Source organism: Stenella coeruleoalba (genome assembly GCF_951394435.1).
Source record: "Stenella coeruleoalba genome assembly, chromosome: 1".
Lineage (NCBI taxonomy): Eukaryota > Metazoa > Chordata > Mammalia > Artiodactyla > Delphinidae > Stenella > Stenella coeruleoalba.
In genome coordinates, this window is record NC_137169.1 from 9159709 (window position 1) to 9178484 (window position 18776).

General features: G+C 55.7%; 2 protein-coding genes across 2 annotated transcripts in view; one reads left to right on the forward strand and one right to left on the reverse strand.

The window, feature by feature from the left end:
- Positions 1–653: 653 nt before the first annotated feature.
- On the reverse strand, positions 654–6222 carry KIAA2013. The gene is made up of 3 exons (XM_079923483.1): positions 5018–6222; positions 1841–2694; positions 654–1380 (listed from the first exon to the last, which is right to left on the reverse strand). Exons 1-3 carry the CDS (start codon positions 6048–6050, stop codon positions 1363–1365), a joined length of 1905 nt encoding a protein of 634 aa, XP_079779609.1. The 5' UTR covers positions 6051–6222; the 3' UTR covers positions 654–1362.
- A 4658-nt stretch (positions 6223–10880) lies between these two features.
- The window catches only part of PLOD1 (procollagen-lysine,2-oxoglutarate 5-dioxygenase 1), a 28091-nt gene continuing 20195 nt past the window's right edge, over positions 10881–18776 (forward strand). Inside the window, exons 1-2 of the mRNA XM_079938706.1 lie at positions 10881–11099; positions 17828–17919. Of these exons, the coding sequence (XP_079794832.1) occupies positions 11024–11099; positions 17828–17919 (168 nt within the window). The 5' untranslated portion in view covers positions 10881–11023. The remainder of the gene's footprint in view (positions 11100–17827; positions 17920–18776) is intronic.

Consider the following 18776-nt stretch of genomic DNA (forward strand, 5'->3'; position numbering starts at 1 on the left):
CCAAGGGCCCCTGGCCAGAAGGGTGAGGCACCCCCAGGGCAGGAGTGGAAGGCGCACAGGACTGGAGCGACAGCAGCAAAACCAGAGCAACTCGTAGAAGAGCCTGAAACCCTTGTGTGCTTTCTCTCCCAGCCACCTGCGGGGGCCGGACACTCGGCAACTTGGCAAGCAAACCAGGCTTCCTGGTGAGCCAGGGTGCTCAAAACGCCCATCTGGGAAGCCAGGGAAACCACCAAGACACTGAGGATGATGGTCCACACTCAGCCCGGCCCCTCTTTGCTCCATTCTCCCCACAAAGGAAGGACTCAGACCTTAGCTTCGAGAACAATCTGCAGGAGGCCCACTCAGGGTTTTTCCTGCCCCCGGTCCTATGGGCAGCAAAACCGGGGCAGGCAACTCTCTTTAGGGCAGGCAGGGGGAGAGGCACTGCAGCAGGAAGGGGCCAGGGTAATGTTCCTCGAGCAGCCCACTCAGCTGGGACATGCAGCAATCCCCCAGGTGGGCAGCACGGGGGCCACCTCCACAGCCTCTGAGTGGGCTCCTCTGAAGAGGAGAGGACGTGGGAAAAGTATACTGTCACCACGGCGGGGCCTTTGCTTCGGACTCCACCCAAAAGTCTGGTGACCGAGGAAGGTCCGATGTCTCCAGAGGTCTCAACCACACGCAAACCGGTCGTGGAGGTTTGAAAGAGATTTATTTAAAAACAGAACACAAAAAAAAGCTTTGGTATTCCAAAACCCAACAATCATCGATCACTAGAAAGTTAAACACCTCCCCTAAAGCCCAGAGGTACAAAACCACAGATCTCCATAGGCTCACGATAAGAAAGACGCAATGTGCAAACCCGAGGGTGACGGAGACCCACCCCTTCACGCAGGCGGCGTGCGGGCCTCCAAACCTCCCGAGGTGGTGCACATTGGAAATCATTGCCAAGATTCCCTACCGAGAGTGGATGCAAAAGCCATCCAGCAAAATCTCAACAATAAATTAAAAATTCATTCAAGAAAGAACACATTAAATTAGGAAAAGAACACAGTTTTTCCTAGACAAGAGTCTTTTCAAAAGAGGGTCTATTTCCTGGGACAGAAGAAAGGGGGAAAGTGGAAAGAGTGAGTTCAATTTCAAGTATTTTCCATATAGGTTCACTTTATTGAGTCGAAAGCTTACAAAAGGTCCACCAGCCCCGCCCCTCCCGCTCCCTGATGCAAACTCCTGAACATCCACGCGCACTTCGAGTCACTGGTGTCCCCCAACAAGGCACAAAAGGCTGGGTGCTTTCAAAGGATCCCTTGTTCGCAGCAGCAGGACTTTCAGTGCTGGGTGTCTTGTGCAAGTGGCGACTGAAAGCAGGACTGATGCCACTCAGACACTGGGATCTTCCTGTTCAATCAACAAGACAGGTCGTTACTGCTCACGCCAACCCCGGTGGACAGCTACAGAAATCTCAAGGGAAGCAGGCGATGGAGACACCCTGCTGGCACCCCACCCAGGCTCCGAGCCCGCCTTGCTGACAGCGCTTGGCCCAGGGGCGGGCTAGAGCTGCCACAGACTCGGGGGCCCAGGCGCCTCCTTAGGCGAGTGCGGCGAGTTCACGGGCTCTGCTCTGGCCAGGCCCGGCTGGAGCTCAGACCTGCCTCTGGCCCTTCTCCCACTCCTTCAGGTCAAGTGCTACTTCCTTCTCCAAACCAGAAGCCACAGAGCCCCTCTCTCCTGAGTCCGGGCTCTTTAAAGAGTGGGAGCACAGAGCTGGAGCTTAACGTACCCTCCACCCCACTACACTAGACTCGGGACAGAACGCGAGGCCAGGGCCCCGGGCTCTGGAGGCGCAGTGGCTTTATACCTTACTCCTGAAGAGGGGTTTGGCGCCAGGCCCACAGTACTCGTTGTAGATGAGCTTGAATAGGAAGAGGTGGAAGAGGGTGATGAGGGAGGCCACGCTGAACCAGAAGAGGAAGGGCAGCCCGGGGTCCTGCTGGGCCATGTGCTCGTCGTGGGCCAGGATGGCCTTGAGATGTAGCGTGTGCCGCAGGTCCTGCAGGTGCGTGAGGTCGGTGGAGATGTAGAGCAGCGGCGTGATGGGCTGCGTCACCATGACCGAGAAGGTGTGGCCCTGGGGCGCCGAGGTCAGCTCCACAGGCTCGTCCAGGCAGCCCGCTTCGCAGGCGTAGATCTTGACGAGCTGGCCGCGGGACTCCACAGACACGTGCAGGTACGGCTTGCCCTCAGGGTCCGCGAGCACGGCCAGGTTGATGTGGTCATTCTTGTAGCGGATGCCATGCAGGGCGTAGCTGTTGTGCAGCACGTCGGGGTCAGCCTGGAACTGGAGGTGGTTCTCGGTGAACTGCAGGCCGCCGAAGCTGAGCACCATGCCCTGCAGGATGCCCGGGGCGCCCGCCCGCACCAGCCCCTTGCAGCCGCGCTTCTGCAGGGTCAGCCTCCACAGGTCCCAGAGCTGCAGGATCTGCTGGATGGAGGACAGGCGGCCCGGCCAGAGGTTCCCAGCGTGCATGGTGGCGTGGCCGCTGAAGCAGTGATCTTCATAGTTGAGTGTCGACTCCATCTGGTCTCGCTCCCTGTGGCTCAGGTCGGGGCTGAGCAGTGGCGCGGGGGAGCAGGAAAGCATGTAGTACAGCGTCAGGTTCACGGTCAGGCCTGATGGAGTGTGAGCATCGGTGATCTTCTTCATTTCCACACCTGCAACACCACAGAGGTTGTACATTAAGGAAGAATGGCATGGCCAAGAGGCTGAGGTTATGAAACAAAGATCAAGAGCAGCAGAGACACGAAGCTTTTGTCCTCAGGGATGAAAACAGCAGCTCCAGTCTCCCACGAGTACGGGAGAGCAGCATTGCCTGGCTTCCTCACGTGACCACCTTGAGCCCTCTGGGCCTGAAACTGAAAATCCCGCCAGTGGGGCTCCTGCCAGAGCCCAGAAGAACACAGATTTAGCCAAGCCTAGGGCGCCAAATCAAAAGGCCAGTTTCCCGACTCCAAGAACTGTCACAACGCCCTGGCCAGTCGTGGGCTGCTTCTCTCTCACCGGGCCTGCAGCTTTAAACAACATCTGAGCACAGGATCGCACAGATTTGTATGAGCTCTAGACTCAGACAGCTCACCGCCCACATGGTGTCTCAAGCTGGATGTCTGACAGGCATTTGGGAACGGACAAGGTTTGAATCCTTCCAGCCCCATGCTAATCCTTCCCTAAATCACCTCCAGACACCCGCTGGAGCCCTCCCCCCAAATCCAGGAGTCACCCTCAAGTTCTCACTCCCCACAGCCAGTCCACAGAACGCCCAGTGGTTGCAGCTGCAAAAGTTTCCGACTCATCCACCCCTGCTTCCACGGTTGCAGCGCTGGTCCCAGCCACCGTCCTCTCAGCTGGGCTCCTGCCAAAACCTCCTATGTGGTCTCCACACTCTACTTCCCCCTCTCCCCCACACTGTCTACACTCTGACACAGCAGCACCGCGACCTTTAAAAACGTGCACCAGATAGTGCCTCCGCCCTGCCTCCCATCTCACTTAGAATAAAATTCACTGTCCTCACCAAGGCCCCAAGGTAAACCCTCTGGCCACTGCCACCCTCCCCTTGCTCACTACCTGCCAGCCACACTGGCCACTCAACCAAGCCCGCCCCTGCCTCAGGGCCTCTGCCCTGCTGGCTCCCTCCAGACCACCACACAGCGCTTCCTCTAGCTGTGTAGGCCTCAGCTTCTGCAATTCCTGCTCACAGAGGCCTGCCCGACAGCGGAGCTACACACTCTTAGCCCCACCCACTGCAGTCACTCACCCCCAAGCACATATTTTTATCTTTTCTCCTTATAACGCTTGAGCCTAAAAAGCTATCTCGCTTTTTTAATCCAAATTTCCGCTTTCTAATATCTGTCTTCCGCCCGCCCAGAATTTAAGAACCATGAGAACCGGAACTTTGTTCTGTTTGCTTCCGTATGCCCCACGTGAAGAACACTTTCTGGCAGAAGCATTCGATAAATACTTGACTAAATTAAAGGCTCTTTGAGCAACTATGTTTAAGGATTTAGACAACTAGAACTCTGGAAACCAAAATCTCTTAATCTCTCTCTCCTCTACACTAGGATTTCCTTTTCTTAAGCAGTCAAGGGGGCGAAGGAGTTTTCATTTGACAGGAGCATCCCACCTGCTGAAGAGATTCCACTACACCCGCCCCCCATGAAAAAGCTGCAGCCACAACAGCGAGGCCACAGCTCAGGTTAGCGGGAGTCATGTCAAGAAGCCCATGCCTGTCACCAGCCAGAAATGTGGGGAACTGAGTTAAGAACCCCGGGATCGGGCTTTCCTCGTGGCTCAGTGGTTAAGAATCCGCCTGCCAATGCAAGGAACACGGGTTCGAGCCCTGTTCTGGGAAGATCCCACATGCCGCGGAGTAACTAAGCCTGTGCGCCACAACCACTGAGCCTGTGCTCTAGAGCCCGCGTGCCACAACTACTGAGCGCATGTGTCACAACTACTGAAGCCCGCGCGCCTAGAGCCCGTGCTCACAACAAGAGAAACCCGTGCAGCGCAATGAAGGTAGCCCCCCACTCACAACTAGAGAAAGCATCCGCGCAGCAGCGAAGACCCAATGCAGCCCAAAATAAATAAATACATTAAAAAAAAAAAAAAGAATCCCGGGATCGGCCAGGCCTCTGACCTCCCAAACCACGCTGCTCAAATGAGGCTTCAGCCACAAGAACGAATAACAATAAGATCTGCCCTTTGCACTCCTCTTTCACGACCATCTCATAAAAGTCCTCTGAGGTACGTGCTACTGTTATTATTGAACACAAGCCCAGAGAGAGTAGGGTTCAAGGTCACACAGCTACTAAGTGGTGGAGCAAGAGTCAGCCCCAAATCAAACGCCACGCCCAAGTTTGAACTACCCCGGGACCCCGCCCTTCAGTGTCACCTCTGCAGACTCTGCAGGGGCATCTCCAGGATGGACCGTGCTCACCCTGGTGCAAGGTGTGGACGGTGGACCAAGCACTCGCCAGGCCTCACCTGGGCTGAAGAGCTGGGCCCAGAGGCGCTGGTGGTCCTGAAGCAGCTCCGCCGCCGGCATCTCCAAGAGCTCCAGCATTTCCTTCCGTGCCAAGTCCTGGAGCACCTTGAGCTCCTTGCCTGCTTTGCTTTTGAGCACCTGGGGGTTAAGAGGGCCGGAGACGTGCACCACCCACAGCACAGTCTCGTCCAGTTGCGTCTTGGGAGCCACTTGGAGACGGTTCACTAACTTCTTGGCGGCCACCACCAGCAGGTGCACCAGCCCCGTGGGAAAAGGCGGGGACCGGCCCGAGTAGAGGAGGAACTGATGGTCTCCGACCTTCTCCAGGGTGCTGGTGAAGGCCTTGGGGACCGGGCCGGCAGTGGGCCCGACAGTCTGCAGCGCGGCCACGCGTTCCGTGGGGTTGTTGAGCTGGATGCGCTGCAGATAGACGTGGGGTCGGCCCCGGTGCGCAAGAAAGTCCTCTTGCAGCAGCACGCAGTCTCGGCCGGATCCCGTGACGAGGCCGGAGGCCGAGGCGGGGCCCGGGCCGGCGGCCGCAGGGCCGGGACCCGGAGTCCCGAGCTGCAGGCAGCGCACCCGCCGCAGCAGCCCTTCCCGCAGCAGCAACACTGACTCTCCGGCTTCAGAGAGCGCGCTCAGCGGGCGCAGCTGCACGAAGGGCACGAAGTCCGGCGCCACGGCGGGCTCCCGCTCCCCAGGGGTCACCCACAGCCGGTTGGCGACCACGTCCAGGGCCAGGAAGCCGTTGGCCACCAGGGCCGGCACTCCGGGGCCCAGCGGTACAGCCTCGCCCCGCTCCCGCAGGCCGCGCCACGCGCGGGTGGCTGCCTCCAGACAGGCAGAGGGCTCGGCGGCGCCCGGCTCGCCGCGGGGCCAGGGCAATAGCTGCAGACCGCCCGCCGCCCGCCGCGCCCCGGAGCCCGCGAACCACAGAAGCAGCACCAGGAGGCCGAGCAGGCAGAGTAGGCGGCGGGCCCAGCTGCTCGACAGCAGTCCCGGCAGCCCCTTAAGCCGCTGCTGCAGCCACATCGGGCCGCCAGGCGCGGGCGCGGCGCGGGGGCGGCCGCCGGGCCCGCCGCCCAGCCCACCGGCCCGGCCGCCCGCGCCTCACTCCCGGGCCCGGACCGCGGCGCCCACCCCAGCCCCCGTCACAGGCGCCGCGGCAGCCGCCACAGCTGCTCCCTCCTCCTTCTCGGTTGCCTCCGGCCGTCAAACGACGCGGGCCGTCAAGCGCCAGCTACTCTTTTGCGACAGATGGAAAAGGGGAGGGCTGAGGGAGGGGAGAGGGGCGTGCCCGGGAGAAGGAGGCGTGGCCACAGCGAGGAGGGGGCGGGCACCGCAGGGGTTTGACCACCAGTTCTCGGGCCTGAAAAGTCAAGTCCAGAAGAGGAGAGGGGTCTGCGGAGGACTGGAAGCGGCCAATTCATGGGAACTTAAAACAGAAACGAAAAAACCAACCGCGCTAGCCAAACCGAACACGTGTTGTGCCCCATTCGCTACTAATGGATTCAACAGCCCCAAGATTTTTAAAAAATAATTTTAAAAACTTTTTTTCTGTAAAAATGATCCTCACTGCAAAAAAAAAAAAAAGACTTAGTACAGAATAGTACCCCCCAAAAAAAGAAAGAAAGAAAAAGAAAAGTAAGCACTGTCAACCAGACTTCCTAGGATATATTTTGTTGACGACTCTTCCAGACCTGTCTGGCTGCATGTACAGCATATAGGACACAAATCAGGCCCAGGACTGTCCATTTCTCTACCACACCAAGTTGTCTTCTTGATGTCAACCGTGAGTCTTAACTTATTAAATAACATAAAACACTAAAGTCTCATGCTTTGAAAATGCTGTTAAATTGTGTATTATCAATGCAAAAGACAAATTTTGTTTCTGGGGAAAAAATTCAATCTGAGCACAGGGGCAGACAATGGGGCGATTGTTTCCACTTTAGTTTCAGGACATTCCAAAGCCAGACAGTGCTTCCCAGTTGTTGAAAATTAAATGGTCATTTGAGGTGGCTTCTTGTGGGCTGTGAGCAGACACATGTGTGTTTGCCAAGTCTTAGGGCCAGCACCCTATAAGAAGGCAGCTGTCCAGGTGATCCTACAGTATGCTTACCTTCTTTGTTTTCTTTTTTAAGATCATTATCAAAACATACACACAAAATTCTTAATTTCCACCAGGATTTCACAAACCCCACAGAATAACTTCATGGATGTGCAGGAATCCATAACCTACAGTTAGAGAGATAGGATCCATCCAAGCCCCTCAGGGAGGCAGAAACACTTGGGAGGCACAGTGAGATGAGAGCAAAGGACTAAACCAGGCTTGATCCCACCTGTGAAATGGGGATGACCAGAGAAACTGCCTCTCAGGTTTCTGAGGAATAAGTAAGTTAATACAGGCAAAGCAAGCAAGGTGCATGACATGGGGTAAGTACACAGTAAATGTAAACCCACATAATTATTTTTCGCTATTATGAATGTCTGTGTAATAGACATATATAGGCCTACTTTTGAGACTGTTTCTGGGGGAGCAATTCCTGGAAGTAGATTCCTACGTTAAAGAGAAGGTTCATGCTGGTGCTCTTAACTCCCTTACCACTCTCAAACACCCCAGGGGAGGGAATCACAGCCCATGATCAGCAACATAGCCACAACAAAGCCAGGAGGTCAAGAGTAAGGACACTGGCACGAGGCTGCCTGGGTTTTGAATCTTGGCCTTGCCCCTTGCTAGCAAGTCAGCTAACTTCCTTGGGCCTTGGTTTCTCCATCCATAAAATGGGGATCATGAGACAGAGTAGGATTGCTCTGAGACTTAAGTTAGATAAACAAGTTAAACATTTAGCATACTGCCTGGCTTAAAATAACCGTTCATTATTTTATTTATTTTTACTAGGAAACAGGAAACACATGTACATGACACAAAATTCAACATATATGAAAGGGTGAAGAGTGGCCATTAAGTCTTCCTCTTTCCTGGAGTCCCAGCTAGTCAGTTCCTCTTCCCAGATGCAACCACTGCTTCCTGTTCCTTGGGTGCTCTTCCAGAAATTCTATTCACTTACAGATATATAGCCATATAGACAGAGACCTATATTTTTCCCTTCACAGAAATTGTAGCATATTATATACTCTTGCATATTACTTTTTTTGTTTGTTTTTTTTGTTTTTTTTTGCGGTACGTGGGCCTCTCACTGTTGTGGCCTCTCCTGCTGCGGAGCACAGGATCCGGACGCGCAGGCTCAGCGGCCATGGCTCACGGGCCCAGCCGCTCCGCGGCATGTGGGATCTTCCCGGACCGGGGCACGAACCCGTGTCCCCTGCATTGGCAGGCGGACTCTCAACCACTGCACCACCAGGGAAGCCCTTGCATATTACTTTTTTCATTTAAGGGAACAGCTTGGAAATTCCATTATTATTATTATCATCATCATCATCATCATCAAAGGGGGTAGGTGCCAGTGGGACTGGCTGATGGGTGTAAACAGGGAGGAGGCTGAGAATCGGCTGGCAGCAGAGAACGTGGCTCTCCACTGAGGCCATCGCTCTTCCTCGGGTCAAGAAAGGAAATGGTAAAAATGGAGAAAAGCAGAGGATGAGAGGGAGAAAAGCCCCTTGTGGCACCAGACCACTACCCTCCAGTCCAGCTATCCTTTCTGCTTCCCAGAAAAGCAGAGTCCTGTGCCTTTAACTGTGAACAACAGGTGCAGCACTTACCCTGAGTAACATCTAGGCAGCAGCCACCCCTGGTTAAAGAGACAAGTCCTCCTTTTGGGTGAAGCTTGGACCGATTTCAAGTTCCAGCAATTTGGTGAAGGGTGGCAGGCAGGCTTCACCAGGATGAATCCTTTCTCCAGGGGCGGCCAGCAGCCTCCAAGATTGATCCCCCCTCCCGATTTGCAATGACTCTGGGAACTCTACTGCGCAAGGATTTTTTTCCGTCCATAGTATGCCACCATTGAGGTTCTCTTGGGCCCGAGCAAAAGGGAAGTTAGAGCCGGTTTCCAAAGTCGCCTCCCTTACTGTGGTCCCCCATCAGCTGTGTGACTTTGAGGAAGTTGCTTCACATCTCTGAGCCCCGGTTTCCTTATTTCACAAATGGGGGCAATACTGCCTAACTGGCAGGGCTGTGGGGAACATGGCATAAGCCAGAGCTTTGAAAATTGAGCCACTCAACACATGCTCCTCTTCCCCTCTGCTTATCTCTCCATTTCCTCCTCAAAGGAGCTGGAATTTCAGTCTGCATCCTCCTGAATTCAAAAACATCCGGTGGATTCTGGCACCATGTCCTGTCCCCAGCTGCAGAAACTCCCCGCCCTAGGTCCCAGGTCCCAACTGGATGGCAGCCCTGGATTGCACTCCTGCCTCTTCCCTTTACTTGCCTTTCGAATTTGAGCTTGCTGTTGGGTCCCCCTGGGCCTTACTTCTACCATCTTTACCATGAGTAAATCTCTGTTCAGTGAGATAATTTCCCAGGTTCGCAGGGACTGTACCTATCGTCTAAAAAGAACATGTGTTGGCTTTGTTTGGGTTGTACAAATAGTATATATTCATTGTAAAATGATTGTAAAAACAATGAAAAATATAAATAAGAAGATAAAAACTACCTGGCAAGAACACACACACACACACACACACACACACATTCCCACAAGTTGGAAATAATGACTGTAAATATTTGGCTGTCATTTTCTTTTAGCATCATCTCTATGCATTGTACCTGTAAGGATATATTTTTGCTGAGTGGGGTCATACAGTATATACTGCTTTTCCCATGTAACGTCATGTTGGTAGTGCATTACCCTGGCTGAATCAGTCTTAAGAGTACTGCCGATTTCTCTTTTCCCCAGGACCTAGCACGGCCTGCTTTATGTTGTTCATTGATAATCATGACATTCCTCCTCCCTCTGCCCTTTCCCCCTGTGGGTGGGGAACCCCCTGCCCACCCAGGGTTGTACTCACTACCCACTCCTCTGGAGCCTAACCTGCTGGAAAGGATCTCCCTTTGAGGGTCTCTTCCAAGGATGAAAATTGTTGTTGTTGTTTTCCCAGAGATGGCTGCCCCTAGCTGACATCTGCTCCAGGAACCCTTGTTCTAGAAACGCTTGAGTTGTGTTTTGAAGACCCACATCTGTGAAGAGACCCTAAACAACTTCTTTCTTCCTTCCTTCCTTCCTTCCTCCCTCCTTCTTTCATCCCTCCTTCCCTCCCTCCCTCTCTTTCTTCTCTCTCTCTCTCATTCATTCATTCATCCATTCATTCAACAATGTGACCTCAGGAACAAGACCTTCCTTGTCTCAGAGGTTCCCTTTGCCTCCCAGGGACAAAAAGGCAGATTAAGTGAGTCCCTTTTTGCGGGGCGGGGATGCACTTTTTGCACTTGCAGCAGCCAGGAGGGTCTTGGCAGGCGTGTGGATGCCTCTGAAAACATTCCTGCCAGGCCTCGCCCGCTCCAGGCTCAGAGCCTCACGCCCAGGGCTTTGGACAAGGGCGAATGAAATCTGAATAGCTGAGATTTACTGAGGGCTTATCGAGGGGCTGTTCTAAGGGCACTGCAGGTAACAATGTCATTAACCCGTGCAAGGCCCAACGCATAGATACCATTATAAACCCCACTTTCCAGAGAGGAAACCGAGGGTCACGTTTATCGATACCATCAAGGCTTGGCGCGGGGTCCGGGGTATAGAAATTGTTGCCTCGCCCCCGTCTCCCCTCCTCTTTCCGGTCGGAGTGAAGCTCCCCGGAGACGGGAGGGAGGAGGCCGGCGGCGGAAGGACCCGGGAGCCGCAGGGACGGGCCCGTAGGGAGCTGCCCAGACTCGGAGAGGCGGCGGGTTCGGGCGAGTCTGCAGGAAACCCTTCCCCCCCCCCCCCGGCACCACGGCGCGACACCGCCCCCGGGGCGGGCCCAGTGCGTGGCAGCGGGATCGCCGACCCCGTCGGGAAGTTTCCAGCCTGCGAACGAGCGCCGCTGGACACGCCGGACGTTCCCAGACACGGACCATGCGGCTCCAGCTGCTCCTGGCCCCGCTGGGCTGGCTGCTCCTTGTCGAAACGAAGGGTGATGCCAAGCCGGAGGGTGAGGGCTCCGGGCCGGGGGCGGGAGGGGGGATCCGGGGCCGGAGGTGGGGTGGGGGGGATGGGGGCAGGTGGGCTGGTCTGGGGGCTGCCTCCGTTAGGACCGGCCTGTAGGGGAGGCCTGGGCTTCCGAGGGGTTCTGGGTTCAGGCCAGTTGTCCACTGACTCAGTGGTGACTTGGACAAGGCACTTCCCCTTTTAGGGTTGCGTTTCCCACTTTCGGGCAGCTGGAGGGGAGGAACGGCCCAAGTCCCGTTCATTACCCAGAGGGGCAAATAATAATAGCACTCATAATAATAAGGACGATAACTACGTTTGTGGGGCACTGGCTATGAGTCAGACGTCGATTAAGCAGGACCCTAACCTTCAGAAGTGCATCCTTCTGTCATTTCCATTTTCTAGCTGGGAAAACTGAGTCTCCAGAGTTGATTGACTTGCCCAAGGTCACACCGCTTGTGGGCTTTGAACTCAGGATTCACACCTAGGCCTCATAACTATGGAGTGCGGGGCACCTGGGTGGGGTGGGAGACAGAAGGGGTGGCTCACATCACAGAGCCGTTTGTACTTTCACCCGTGTCCTCAGTGGTCTGCTCTGCCCCTCCCAGGTGGGTCTTACTCTCTCTGGGTTGCACATGAGGAAACTGAGGCCCAGACAGGTGTAGTGACTGCCCAGGGGGATCCAGCTTTGGAGCGGTGGGTCTCAGATCTGCTGGACTCCGGGTCTAGTGCTTTTTCTACAACCCCAAGGCAGATTGGATTTCAAAGTGTGTCCCACTATCCTGAGCGGGTGCTACTCTCCTCCCCAGCCCTCCCTGGACCACCTGCAGGGCCGCCCAGTCAGCATCTGAGAGCCCCAGGAGGACACAGACCACTGGCAGTCCCAGCGAAGCAGAGCCAGACTGACCACACCCTCCATCAGCCCCCGTTCCCCTTGGCCCACTCTTCTAGGGAAACTGGGAACCAGAGTGGGGCAGGATGGTAGTTTAGCAGACCCTTGGGCCAGGAAAAGGGATAGGAACCACCATTTCTTGAGTACTTCCTTTGTGCCAGGTTCTGCCCAAGGCCACGCGTCTCCCGTGGTAAAACAGTGGTGCTTAATCTCCACAAGGCTTGCTGTTCTAGCCTGCAAAACAGGTGTGATGATGCCTGCGCCCTAGAGCTCTTGACAAGGATTCCGTGGGATGAGGCCTGTTGGTGAGAGTTCAGCTCAATGCCCAGCCCATAAAGGCATTTTCTTTCTTGGCCCAGCGCTGCCAGCTTTCCTGGAGTATCCCAGCAGGACAGTAAGACAGGTCAAAAAATACAGTGAGGGAGGTGCTAAGCACAGGGCTGGGCTGGTGGTGTGTGCAGAGGTCCTGTGGCCTGGGTCCAGTTGCTGGCTTTTTTCCCCCTGGGCCTCTCTTCCCTCTGCTTTTGCTGATGTAGGCTCCCTCCACCCCAGACCATCCCAGGAGAAAAACTCCAGCTGCCCAGGGAGGTGATGAAGCCCGGGAGGTGAGTTGGAGGGACCAAATTGATGACAAGGCTTCAGGTGCCCTGACCCCTAGCAGGTGACGGGAGGGGACAGAGTAGACACAAGGCAGCCCCCACAGAGGGTACAGGATTCAGGGTGTTGCTGAGATAATCCAGGTAAAGCACCTAGTAGATAGTAAGCGGGTCCCCAGGCATGTGGCGAAAGTCAGGCCGCTCTCAAGTTTGAGGCCCTGTGCTTCCCTTGCTCCATTCAAACCCTTTTGATACATAAGGAATCATTGGCCTCATTTTACAGATAGGAAGACTGAGACCCTAAACGGTTAAACACCTGGTCTCAGGTTGCCACAGCTGATTGGAAGTAGCATCATTGACTGGGACTCAGACCCTCTGCTCATTCCTGCTGACCCCCAGCTCCAGATGGGGGGGCAGGTGTTGCCGGGAGATACACGGATAGAAAGAGGGACAGTTGTCCCTTTCAGCGTGCTCCCAATCTGAGGGAGGACACAGAGCTCCTCACCCCAGTGGACGCCCAGTCTGATGGGGGAGACACAGCCCTCTGCTCCCAGAGAGCCCTGTGCCTGAGGGAGGAGACAGTGCCCTGTGCTGGGGGGCCCCCAGACTGATGTGGGGGAAAGAAAAAGGCCTTCAACAAAGCGGCATCCAAACAAGCAAATTTGCACAGAGCTGAGGGGGTGGGAGAGTCCAGGAGCAACATGGTCCGTCCTTCTTTTTTTTTTTTTTTTTTTTGTGGTACGCGGGCCTCTCACTGTTGTGGCCTCTCCCGTTGCGGAGCACAGGCTCCGGACGCGCAGGCCCAGCGGCCACGGCTCACGGGCCCAGCCGCTCCGTGGTACGCGGGATCCTCCCGGACCGGGGCATGAACCCACGTCCCCCGCATCGGCAGGCGGACTCCCAACCACTGTGCCACCAGGGAAGCCCCCGTCCTTCTTTTTGTAGTTGCTTCTGGCTGAGACCCCCTGTCTCCCTGGGCCCATGCCTTTCCCTGCAGGCCTTCATCTGGCCACGGAGAGGGAAGGAGCAGCCTGAGCCTGATGGCCGCTGAGACCTGAGACTCCAGGGATGCCGGTTGGTCTTGGGTGGGAGCTTCAGGTTGTGCTGTTCCGCTGCAGGAAATGGAGAAGCAGGCAGACCCAGCTGGCTGTGTGTGTGTCAGGGCGGGGGAGTCTCAGGAGCCCTGAGGTGGCAGAAATGAGTGGGAGGCCAGACCTGGGGAAGAGGCAGGGCTGGCTCCAGCCCTGGGAATCCCCATCTCCTGGCTTCCGTTCCAGCCCCAGGTGGGTGTGGGGGATGGGAGAGGAGCTTCATTCATTCCCGCCTCCCCAGAGAGCAGCCTGGGTGTGTCATGACCGTGCCTAGGGAGCCAAGGCCACACGCTGACCCTCCACCCCCTTGCCTGGACCGGCACTGCTTGGGGAGAGGAGGTGGCATCTGAGGGAGCACAGCCGAACGGGGCCTGAGTCCTCAGCGTTCTCTTAGGATCCCAGAGAGATGTCTGCACTCCCCGCACGGCCCCCGTGCCCCCCCACTCCCCGTCATTCTCACCCTCAGGAAGGCAGCTCCTCTCCATCCCTGCCCCCCAGGGCAGCACTTTAATTCCCTGACCAGGGATTGAACCCGGGCCCTTGTCAGTAAAAGTGCAGAGTCCTAACCACTCCTGGACCGCCAAAGAATTCCCTGGTACTATTGTTATTACTCCCATTTTACAGATAAGAAAACAGAGGCACAGAGAGGCTAAGTTACTGTCCCAGCAATCTGTGGCAGTTGCCACTCCACTCTGCTCTCTGGTTTGTCTCTGCTGACCCTGGATCATGGGTCATCCATCTGGGGAAACCACTGCTGGACTTTGAGCAGCGGGTCAGGGGGACCAAGAGCCCTGTATGTTGGGCCTCATGTGGGCCCTGGCCTCAGCCCAAGGCGGCTGGCTGGGCCAGACAGAAGCAGGTGGGCGGGGCCCTGGGCCACGTTGTCACCTGTAGGCTGCCCAGAGCTCTGGCTGTGCAGTGAGTTGGGAAGAGACCTCATCTGGTGACTGGAGCGGGTGCCCACACTGGGGAGGCCTGAGAGAAGGTGGCTGGAAATGCTGGATTCAGTCTACAGCTGGGATTCCCAGCATTCCGGGTTGTTGGACAGGGAAACAGTGTGGTGAAGGGCATGGGCATTTGGAATTCCAGCTCGTTTCCTCCTCACTTCGAGGTCCTGTGACCTCGAGGTTATATAGCCTCTCTGTGCCTCAGTTTCCTCACCTGTAGAAGGGGGGTAGAAATATCACCTACCGCACAGGGTGTTGATGGTTAAATTTGATAACGAATGTAACACGCTTCACAAGGTGCATGGCACCTAGAAAAGGCTCAGCAGTGCTAGCGCTTCCTAGTCACCTCCACAGGGCTCCTGAAGGCCAGACACTGCACCTGAGGCCCAAGTCACACTCACTCCGAGTCCTGGGGAGGGGGAGGGACACCAAGGAAATAGAGACGTGGGCCTGGCCTGGCAAAGGGAGAAGCAGGTTTGTACCGGTACTTCACCTACTGTGCACACGGAGACTTCACGGGCCGAGGACTGACTGGGTAAGGGGATGAGATTGAGGAGGGCTTCCTGGAGGAAGTGGCCTGGGGCCTTTTCAGGGGAAGGAGCAAGTTTTGCAGGCAGGACAAAGGAATGGGGTGGCTGGATTCAGCGACGCAGTTTCATGGGGGTGTTGAGGGGTGATGCCAGGGTCCCTTAGGGGAGGGGCCTGCCTTGAGTTCTCTTGCTGTGAACCACCTCCCAGGCCCCTGCATTGGAGCCCAGAGTCAGAGGACCAAGGGATGGGTTTCTAAACGTGGCTGACATCAGAAATCACCAGGGGAATGTAGGACAAATCCAGACTCCTGGGTCCATCTCTGATCTGTGGTCCTGGGGCCCAGGAATGTGGATGTCACAGCCTCCCTTGTGATGCCGATATGCAGGCAGGTTTGGGGCCCTCAGCACTGGGGGACTGTGGGGTCCTTGGCCAGGAGAGTGGGCGTTGTGTTGCCCAAGGAACCCAGGATTTGTTAAGGCGCCGTTGCAAGCACCTGGCAGGAAAACTGAGTGGAGACAGGCTGGGCAGGAGGAAGGGGGCATGTGGGGAGGGTCCAGCATGGCCTGAGCTGGACACTCTCATTAGACAGATGGAGATGGACGCCTGGCCACGTCTCAGGCCTGAGCGGTGCATGCAGAGGTGAAGAGAGGGGATTCTGGGTCCGGGTATCTGGGTCCAAATCATGGTGCTGCCACTTCGTGGCTCCCTTGGGCAGGTTACCGTGTCTGAGTCTTGGGTTCCTCACTTCCCCTCCCCCACTTCCTGACTTCAGGAGCCCTGGTCCAACGGAGAGTCCAGAATCTCACATAGATACACACGCTGGCTTTTTCCATCCATGAAATGTGACACTCTTCCTGTCCCCAGCAGCCCCTGTTGTCGACAAGAGGGCCTCAGAGCTGGGGCTCTGGCTCTCCTTGCCTGAGGGCAGACTTAACCATCCTGGCAGGAGCTGGGGGGAGCCCTTCCCCAAGTGTGAGCAGCACCCCTCTTTCCTGGACCCCAGGGTCAGATGGTGAGGTCTCCCCTCTCCGTATCTGCCTAATGAATCCACCCGCTTCTGCCCCAGGTCTCTGGACCCACCCGCAGCAGATTCTTGCCAGTCCTGGCTGGGCCACCTGGCACCAACCCCTTGCTCTGGGACCAGCAGCCTGCAGCTCGGCTCAGCCAGCTCTGTCAGGCTGGACTTCTTTGTTCTTTTAGCCCAGGCTCCTCCTGACTTCCTGGGGAGGTCGAGGTGGGAGGGCCTTACCTGCCTGTGCTGGCCTGGCCACTTGGTGAGTCTGTTCACCCAGAAAAGTGTTAAGACCTGGACCCCAGGGAAGTAAGGCTCACCTAGTGAAACAATGATGGGCGCTGCAAAGTGGGGTCCTGCCCTCTGCTCAGAGAGAGGTCAGGAGAAATCCAAGAAGGCTTCATAGAGGTGGTGGCAGGGAAGAAGTATCACTGGCCCTGGGACCTGGAGGAAGGTTAGAGAAAGAGCAGAGAGAGGAAGCCCTAGCAGGAGGGAGGAGCCCAGCCAGGAGGAGGGCCCACTCAATGGAGGGAATGAGTGTGTCACCAGGCCAATCAACGGGGGCCTTGAATGCCAGAGCAAGGCGTTTGCCTCTCAGTAATAAGCACCAATAATAGCTTAGTGTGTGCCAGTATCCCAACAAGGATTTTACAGGCCTGATCTCATTTAATTAGTCCAGCAGCCCTGGGAGGTAGGTACTACTACTATCCCTATTTTACGAGGGGGAAACCAGCTCAGAAGGGTCAAGGACTTTCCCAAGGTCACACAGTTGGTAAGGAGCAGAGCTAGGAGCCTAACCAGGCCAGCTACAGGGAATTTTTTTTTTTGTTTCTCCTGTGCAGCGCGGCATGTGGGATCTCAGGTCCCCGACCAGGGATTGAACCAGGGCCTCAGCAGTGAAAGCCCGAAATCGTAACCACTAGGCCACCAGGGGACTCCCAGAGCCTTCACTTCTCGTAGAACACAGCCTCAAAGTATGGGCTGGGAGGTGCTTCTTCACGGCTCCCAGAAATGGCATCTGGGAGTGTTTTCAGCAGGTTCTGTTGCAGAGGTGAAGCCACACTACAGAGCCCAGAGAGGTCCCTTGTTAAAAAGGTAGCATAGCCGCTCTGGCCAAAGGCCAGGATTTCAAGTCAGTTTCCACTGCAGGCCAGCTCTTATTGGTTCTCACAGTGTTGGGAGAATCCAAGGCCAAGTGAGGCTCAGCAAGAAAGTCTGTTGGGATTGATTAGCAATGTCTGCCCTGAGTGCGGGCATGGAGAGCTGTGATTGTTGCCAGGCTAATGTCTGATATTGGCCAGAGAGGTCCTCCTGTTGTTCAGCATTCAGAGCGAATCCTTTCCTCTGCTCCTAAATCCAGAGAGACCCAGTCTCACCATGCAAGGTGCAGACACCTCTGCTCTGGGTACTTCCTGCCACATTGGTCAGTTACCAGATGAACGGAGCCCTGAAGGAGAATTGGGAGACCCAGGTTATGTCCCAGCTCTGTCATTAACCAGCTGAGTAGTCTTAGGTGTGTCTCTTCCTATCTGGGCCCTGGGCCCTTGTCTATAATGGGTTGACATGAAGATACGTCCTGTGGGATTTGACACATCCCGCTGGGCACGGTCATCCATTCCTGCTGTCACCTCTCTTCATCCTTCATTCCCTTCTCTGTCCCTAGACAACCTTTTGGTCCTCACGGTGGCCACAAAGGAGACCGAGGGCTTCCGACGCTTCAAGCGCTCAGCTCAGTTCTTCAACTACAAGATCCAGGTAAGGGGCTCCCCAGGTGGGGCAGAGATAGCCGAGGGGTGGTGGGAGAGTCCAGGAGCTGGATGTCTGCCTTTCCCAAACTGACTTGGGCCCAAAGGGAAATCTTCTGGAAAAGTAAGATGGGAAGACCATAAGCGAAGTCTAGGAGGTGCTGGAGATAGAGGGTGTGTGGAAGGTGAGACTCGAGAGGTATGTGGGCATACTCATGTTAGTGCATAAGACTCACCTGGGGACCTGTGGCTAGTTTAGAGGGTAGGGCCTGGGGATCAGCATTTCCACAAGGCCTCCCAGGTGATTTGGGGATGCCCTTGTCTGGATATCTTACCTGTATAAACACTGCTGTAAAGAAACACAAGCTAATGCCATGTCCACTGGTGGCATGGATTTCATGTCCTGTGCGTGCAGTCTGTGGGGCTGAGCCCTGCAGGGAGAGATTCCTCCATTTCACTGAGTGTGCTGAGTGCCTCCTTGTGTCAGGTGCCGTGGTTGGCACTGGGGACAGAATGATGGACGAGACAGACCAGGGCACTGCCTACACAGCTTGCAGTGTAGTGGCTTTAAGCCAGAAAGAAAGTGTATTCGTTTGTGGCTTCCCTGGTGGTGCAGTGGTTAAGAATTTGCCTGCCAATGGAGGGGACAGGGGTTCGAGCCCTAGTCCAGGAAGATCCCACATGCCGAGGAGCAGCTAAGCCCATGCGCTGCAACTACTGGAGCCCGCGCACCTAGAGCCCATGCTTCGCAACAAGAGAAGCCACTGCAGTGAGAAGCCCGCGTACCACAATGAAGAGTAGCCCCCACTCACCACAACTAGAGAAAGCCCGTGTGCAGGAACAAAGACCCAATGCAGCCAAAAATAA

Excerpts from the sequence above, each read along its gene's own strand:
- KIAA2013 (XM_079923483.1), bottom strand. The coding sequence starts at position 6,050 with ATGTGGCTGCAGCAGCGGCTTAAGGGGCTGCCGGGACTGCTGTCGAGC. Across the intron at positions 2,695-5,017 it reads GGCCCAGCTCTTCAGCCCAG|GTGTGGAAATGAAGAAGATC; the intron begins GTGAGGCCTGGC and ends GTGGTGTTGCAG.